Below are 7,853 nucleotides of genomic sequence, written 5' to 3' on the forward strand. Positions count from 1 at the left end.
TGGCGTTTTCTTTTGCAAAGTTCCTTCCCGAGAGTTTAACGCTGCCCATGATGATTGTGATTGGTTTTAAGAAATGCAAACAACCCAGTCTTTTTCTCCTATCCTAGAAAGTATCTGTGGTGTAGCCAGACCTTCCTCCACAGTGCTGTGGAGATAGGACTGGCAATGCGAGCTTAACACTGAAGGAACCATAGGGACAGGGGATCAGGGCAAGAAGGCCTCTGATGAGGGGTGGTTGAGTTCAAGAGGCTGCGTGTATGGGTAATCATTGCTGTAGTGCTCTTTCAGGCGTTTGCTGGGTCAACATATCTTTATTGTAACTAGACAGAGGGAGAGGACTCATCTATCGTTCAGCACTGAACAAAGTTTGCCTGCGGGTTGTAAGCTCGTGTTTTACAACCTCATCCTGCTATACATTCTGGTTGGTCTCAGGCTGGACCCTCCCTCCTCACTTGAAACAGCTGATTTATGTCTGGTCCTGGACACTTGTGCTCTGTGGATGGAATGCAGGGAATTTCAAAGACCCCCTCCTCTGCCTGTCCCGTCCACACGCAAACAAATGGAGCAGGCGCCTAGTTGGGCAGATGAAGGCCCACCGGTGCTCCCACTGCAGGGCAGGGACGCAGAATGTAAGGAATGTCACAGGCGAGAAAATAAATCCATCTTAACCTTTTCTTTCCCTGCTATCTGTCTTGTTTGCCTTTTGGCTTTTGTGCTTCTTCTTTCTCCAGAGTTATTCTGATGTTCAGCCTCTCCCGAGATATCTTCAATCATATTTTGGAATTACTTCTCAGATCGGTTGAAAAATTAGCCAGAATAGGAGAAAAAAAAAAAGAGAAGAATTTATTTGTGTTACAGTTTTAAAAACACAAATATGCATAGTGTTCTGTTGTTTGAAATGTGGCAAATGAATTATGTGACAAACAAAATAATGCTTTGTTAAACACACTCAAAGTCACAAAATGCATTATGTTCAAGACTGTGTAAAAAAAGCAAAGGACCTTAAAGTTTTTGTGTGTATATACGGTGGAAGTCAACATAAGAACACAAATCTAGCATGTAGCATTTTTACAGTAATGTAAAATCAAAGGCACGATAGCTGTGTTTTAGCTGTAACTCAATAGCACATGCATCTTAAACATGCGGCTGGCATGGCAAAGAAAGAAGAAGAAGATCAACACTCCATAGAAGCTAGAATAATTATATGTTTTGACAATAAAAACATAAGCAGCTCTGTCTATCGTAGCTCATTTTCCATCTCAATGATATATCCAGACACCATTTTGATTGCTTTTTGAGTCTTTCTCTCCTCATGGCTTTAGTTTAATAATTCCCTTTCTCCTTCTGGGGCCTCAACGCAGCTCAAGGCCTGCTCTTCGCTGCGGGTTTATCCATTATGTTGAGCACCTCATCCAGGATGGACGGGCCCAGATCAAGTTCAAGGGAGAGGAATGACCCCGTGATCTGGGTGAGGGAATCCTGCGACATGCTCTTCTCCTTGGAAAAGTCAAACTCAAAATCACAGATGCGGCCCTCCTCCACTCCGCTGTCCCTGTCCACCCACTCTCCATTGCACTTTGAGAGCTCCTGCTTGAACCCCAGGGTAATGTCATTGTTAAAGTGTCCATAACCATTGCAGTTGCCGTTGCCGTTGAGACTCTTGCTGCCATTGCAGATCTTGTTCTGGAAGTCCCCTTTAAAGCTGTCAAAGCTGTCGCTGCTCATGTTACTGTTCAGGCTTCCGTTGGCTTTGAAGGTGCTGTTGCTGTGACTGTTGATATAATAGGATGATGGCTTGTCAAACCTGGTTTCACTCTTGTTCATTTTGTTGGCTTTGGCAACCGCCTTAGAGGTGGACTTATTTTTGTTTTCCAGCAGATCCAGGAGGACGTCGGGCTTCGTCTGGATACCTGCGGAGGGAGACGATGGCTCGCTGCTGAAGACGTCCATAGAGCGCAACAGAGCATCCATCTGCAGGATCTCTACCTCCTCTGTGCTGTCAGGTTTGATGGGAGCTGTAGACCCCGTAATGTCCTCCAACGGCTCCAGGGGCATGGAGAACACAGTGGAGGAGATCAGGGGAAGGGTAAGCGCCTGGCAGCCACCGATAGTTGGGAGGGAGATGGCGTTCTTGAGCACCGGAGAGGGGGTCTCGGCAAAGGAAGCATCTCCGGTGCTATTGGCTCTCAGAAACTCACTTTGGATGCCATACTGAGGATGGACGTCTCCCTTCCCTGGCAGGAGTTCATACTTCCCCTGGAGGAAAGACATGTCTCCAAAGGCGTCTCTCTCCCCGCCCTTGCCGATGTGGATGGTGTGGCGAAAGTCCCCAAGCGGTGGACTGATCATGTCTGGGGACAAAATATCTCTGAGGCGACATTTCTTGCCCTTCTTATTGTTGGTGGGTTTCAGGTATATGGGTGCTTTCGCTGGCATGGCTGTAACTGCGGAAGAGATCTCAGATGTGCAGGATAGAAGAGTCGGAAATGCTATACAAGTTCTGGACGTGACAGTTCCCCCTGGGAGAAGCTCCAGTTACATTCTCGGTAACACACCGCTCAGACAGGACTCCAGAAATAATTTCAGCAATTGCGGCATCGATCAGGACCGGTGATGTCCGCCGGTGTGGAAAGGTCAAATGGCCAATTTCCTGAAATCAGAGACAGACAGAGAATATGTCAGCATTTGTCTTTAAATCATAAACTCAGCACTGACATATTTTCTTAAGGTCCTTCTCCTGCCTTTTAGAAAAAAAGAAATCTGGTCAGCAACACAAGTCCCACAAACAAACTCTGGTTCCTGCAAGAAAAAAAATCGGATCCTCATCTTGCATCTGGCGAGTGTAGAAGCCAGAGCAGTGGAGGATCAGGCCTGGGTCTAAGGCTTTTAGCTGCTCTATTCACATTTCCACACATGATTCTCCTTTGGCCTCCACAACTCTGGATGTGCTAATGTGGAACAGCTGGACAGCAGATTGGGAGAGGAAATGCAAAGCGAGACTTTAGTAGGATCAGGTCAGGGCAGCCCGTTGTAGGAACAAGCTACTGCTCAGGCACGCACAGAGATAGAAAGAGATGGATAAGAGGGGAGGGAAGGGGTTTAGTTTTTTTTTTGGAGGATTGTATGAGAGAGATAGAGTGAGGGATTACAGAGCAAGTGGATCTTAAAAAAGACTGTGATACAGATTGTGAATTGATTTGGCTTTGATGGGCAGAGAGTGAACTCCGAAATCCGTTTGACCATTTGAAACGACATGGCAACCAAGGAGAAATGGGAAAAACACTCCAGGAAGGGAGTTGACTGTGTTTGTGTGTGTGTGTGTGTGTGTGTGTGTGTGTGTGTGTGTGTGTGTGTGTGTGTGTGTGTATATGTGTGTGGGATAGCGGGGTAGGAGAGAGCACCAGTGAGAGGAGAGCTTGCCCATTTATAGACATATTTACTTATGAGAGGTCTGTCAGCAGTGACCATCTGACAGTGTGCACCACTGCACAGAAGTGCCTGGGCGGTCAGGTCCACCCAAAAATTTCACAAAGAAAACATCCACATTCCTGCTGCAACCGATCCCATAGAGACACACTGCATCAGCCTTATCAGAGACACTTTAAGTGGGCGATGTTTATTCAGCAGGCACGTTAGTGTGGAGCCAGAGGGACACACACTTGCTGCGTATTTGGATCCAAATAGCAGGCTGGAAACCATTGCACTGACATCCACTTTCAACATGGATTCTTGTGTTTCCAACCTGTTTGATGAAGTGCAGTAGCCCCAGAATCTCCCTGTAGGAGAGCCACAACTTCAATAAACTGTATTACATGTGAAGTACAGGGTGAAATCTTCGCACTTCAGGGGATGCCATTACAACACAAATAAACCTGTCACCCAACAAGCACTATGGGGCTATATATAGCCATGGCAAACACTGAGACATGCAGAACATGTGCGAGTGTGTTGAACGCACCTCTTCCTGGTCCTTGTGGATTCGAGTGCTGGCATGAGTGTTTGCGCGAGGTGCCTGACTGCTCGTGAAAGATAGCAGTTTTGAATGCACGCCATGTGTGCGAAGGAGAGCGTGTTTGTTTGCTAACAGTGAGGGAGAGAAAGCAAAGGGGAAGGAGGAGGGCGAAGAGGAGTGTTTGATGAAGGGAGGGGGGGGGGGCAGCAGAATCTCTCACTTGTTTAGCTCAAGCTTTTCTCCTATTCTTTTTCTTTCTGTAGTCTCTCCCTTTTCGCTGGCGCTCCTCAATCCTTTCTGACCTTACAGCTGATGCTCTCTGCATTGGGAAATTGGGCTTGGATAGGAAGTGAGAGACATGCACCAGCATGCCAAAAGCTGCTTCCTGTGTGCTCAGAGTTCACATATCTATATCTGTATTAACTTTTACAATGCTATTCACAAGAATTAGAAGGTCACCGCTGCACTGCTGGCTGAAGCACTTCCAACCAAACGTATCTATTGATTGTTGCTCTGCCCTGATAGAATTATAACATCTGCCCGGTGTGTGTGTGTGTGTGTGTGTGTGTGTGTGTGTGTGTGTGTGTGTGTGTGTGTGTGTGTGTGTGTGTGTGTGGACCCTCTCTCCAGCGGCATTAGAAAGCACACAGCCCATGCATTATAATAGATGATAATGTTGCTTGGAATCAATGGTATGGACAGAAGTTATAGGAAAACATCTAGCAGAAGAGCAAGCCAACTCGTGCAACTCTCCCAGGGGGACATCTGCTGGTCAGCTGGTACGATGAAAGCCTGGAAGTCTGACCTTCACCTCAGCCATCCTGCTGGTGGCCCAGTTTGGCTTATATGGCATACATGACTGGAATTCCAGAGGCTGACAGCAGAGAATGAAGAAAACAAAATCGGCTTTATAACCACTATGAGGGTTAATTTAATTATATTAATTTGAGTGTGTGTAGAGAATCTCAAAAGTCATGGAAATGTGAGTTAAGCTTGTGGCCAAAGAGGAAATAAATCAATTGCAAGAGCTCAGGATATCCCATGATGGACCCTTATGGCTTGACCTAATGAATCCATTTGTGTCTTTGCAGGATGTTAATAGTTGAGCAGGTGTATTTTGGTATATCTCAAAGCCAAGGCCAGATTTGCATCCTTCTTTTGGAACTGATCCAAAAAGAGACAGCGTGGCATGTGTTGACTGGTTCGAAGCCTGGCGCCGCCACAGAATGCGGCCGCGGGTTTCATTTACACCTCCGGGGAAGTGGGGATCTGATGGCACCTTCCTTTCAAAAGTGCTTGCCTGTGCAGCCATACAGTCATAATGTGAGCTGCAGGATAAAGCCACTGTGTCATTGGGTCAGCAAGAGCTATCTGTCTGGGCATGAAGTGATCTGGAGCCACTCCAGCCTCTTTAAAAATGGAGCATTGCCTCATCAGCTCGTGCTTGGAGGCTTGGTTGTTAGTGAGGGGGGGCAGCAGCGGGAGCGAGGTGATGAAAGTTTGAGCGTGGGGGCAGATAAATGTGGGGTTGGTATCTGATAATTGAACTAATGGCTCGTGATTTGTCTGGGTGTTTCTAGATACCTAAAAGTCACGTGTGATGTTACTCTGTCAGTATATTCTTGGAGGCAGTGTAACTCTACTCTACTCTACTCTACTAAATAAATGCCACAGTTTGATGATGCTTTACAGTTCGCCGAACTGCTCCAAAGCCGGTGATGAGGGACGTACGTAGAAAGAGGCTCAGGAGAGCAGCTGTTCAAAAATATGACCTGTATATGGCTTCCCCATTCTTTAAAATAGACAATAATAATTAGTATCCCCTAAATATTCCTCCCGTGATGGGATTACTGTGCTGACATTTCACATCAGCGCTGTTGAAAAATAGCATGCTATTCTGCACTTGTGTAGTAGTTATGGTCAGTGTAACATCATCAGCGTGTGGGAGACAAACTTCTATTCCTCCCACTGTGTCTACAAACAACTTTGTGGAAGTTTGAAGTCTCCAAATACTCTTCTGACATCTAACCGTGGCCTTGACTTGTGTCACGCCTTTGAATAACAGAAAGACCCTCTCTTTGGGGTTGTTATAAAAAGCAAATGCATATACCACAGAGGCTAATGGTAGCCTTACAGAATAGACTGAGCTGTTTGTTACATAAAAAAACCCTCAATTATAGGCAAAGGCCTTGCATTCGGGGGCCTGGTGGTGGTGCCGGGACGAGGCGAGGGCGAATGCCAGGGTGGAGTATTTGTCTTTCTTTCTCGCTCCCCTTGTGCCACCCGCAAGCATGGGCAGCACATGCCAGAGTTATCCTTGGCAGAGACAAGCAGTAAGCCGAATCAAAGTGTATGAAACATGAAAGGAATGTACTGGCAAAAAGGAAAAGGTCCTTTCCTCACAGTGTAACTGTAAAAGCCTCCTTTGAATCGGCTCCCCTCGAGATGGCAAAGCCAGCTCTGCATTTCAGAGGAACATGCCTTAAGCGTGTAGCCGGACTAAAAAAAAAGGGGACAGGATATCATGTTGCTCCGAACAGTTTAGCTCTTGTGTTGCATGTCTGAGAGCGTGTGCCGGACAAACACTGCTGTACAAGCTTAATTTACCATGCATGCTTTCGCACGTTTCACTGTCACTAAGCAATATCCCATTCTGCTCCAGACAGTCAAGAAAAAAACCAAGACACTTACAGTACATGGCAGCAGGTATACTGCAGCAACATTATCCTGTCTACTAATTCAGATGACTGTACCAGCAGAGTGTGAAATACATGCTCCCACTCTCACTCACCTCAGGTATTCCGATTGGGGAGATCCGGATCTATCCCAGGTAAGGCTGGCGCTGGTGCTCTCCTGAACGCTGCAGCCTCAGGTTGATGTATGTGTGTGTGTGTGTGTGTGTGTGTCTGTATGTGTGTGTTCGGTGGCTGCTGTTGGGCTCCTGTGGCTTGTTGACAATGCCCTGCCTCCTGTCTCTGCCTCGGGGCTGCACTTCTGTCGACTGGGACGTCTGCCGGACAGCTGTTTTGGAATAGCTCTCCGGCTCCTATTCCCATTCCCTTCTGAAGCAAGTCAAGTCTCCTCCTACACCTCCCCGCACACCCCCCCGCCCCTTCCCCTCTCTCTTTCTCTGCTTTCTCGCTCCCTTCTCTCCCTTTAGCAGCACCTGTCTGTCCTCTCTCTCTCTCTCTCTCTCTCTCTCTTTCTCTCTCTCCAACCCAGAGCTCAGATTTTTTTTTTTAAGGAGCTCTGTGGTGTTTGAGGATCCTCCTTGCTTCCTGTGCCTCGGTGGAGCTGCGGTGATGAGTGATCACAAGCTCCGGTCTCGCGGAAGAAGGAACTGGCCTCATGGGATGTCTGGCTGTCTTTCCTCTCTAAAATGATATCCACACTGAGTACGTGTTCACTCTTTTCCCTCTGCTGCTATTCTGCCTCACCCTGTCTGTGACTTTGCGACTGCCTGCATCTGATAAGAGCTGTCAGACTCTTGACTGGACTCTCCCTGTCTCTCTTTTAAGCCTCTCCTCTCTAGCCTTATCCATCACACATGCGCGCCCACATCCTCCCATTGTTTTCTCCAAACTATAAAACTCATAATGCATAATCACTTCATTTGCTAGCCAAATCATTTTATGCATAGTCCTTTATTTTTCAAAGCTGCAGCAGGCTGTGCGAAAAGGACTGAATGCTGCAGAATGCTGCAGAATGCTGCAGAATGCTGCAGAATGCTGCAGAATACTGCAGCGCTGCCGCACACGCAGGGGACCTTTACAGATAAGCTAATGGACAGCACATGGGTATACTGCAGCAAAAATAGACTTGCTCAGAGGGAATCTTTGTCCCTCTATAATGATTTGAAATGCAGAGACACGAAACAGTGTGCGAAAAAAAAAGGTTCTGA

At 47.0% G+C, this 7,853-nt stretch overlaps 1 protein-coding gene across 2 annotated transcripts; it reads right to left on the reverse strand.

Annotated features, from left to right (window-relative positions):
- Nucleotides 1–817: 817 nt before the first annotated feature.
- On the reverse strand, nt 818–7,041 carry cdc42ep3 (CDC42 effector protein (Rho GTPase binding) 3). 2 transcript variants are annotated; one of them, XM_039784786.1, is made up of 2 exons: nt 6,744–7,041; nt 818–2,650 (listed from the first exon to the last, which is right to left on the reverse strand). In XM_039784786.1, exon 2 carries the CDS (start codon nt 2,434–2,436, stop codon nt 1,363–1,365), a length of 1,074 nt encoding a protein of 357 aa, XP_039640720.1. In that variant the 5' UTR covers nt 2,437–2,650; nt 6,744–7,041; the 3' UTR covers nt 818–1,362. The 2 variants fall into 2 exon arrangements, with proteins under 2 accessions (XP_039640720.1, XP_039640721.1); XM_039784787.1 differs by lacking the exon at nt 6,744–7,041 and adding an exon at nt 3,959–4,093.
- Between the last annotated feature and the right edge of the window lie 812 nt (nt 7,042–7,853).

Source organism: Perca fluviatilis, chromosome 19, assembly GCF_010015445.1.
Source record: "Perca fluviatilis chromosome 19, GENO_Pfluv_1.0, whole genome shotgun sequence".
Taxonomy (NCBI): domain Eukaryota; kingdom Metazoa; phylum Chordata; class Actinopteri; order Perciformes; family Percidae; genus Perca; species Perca fluviatilis.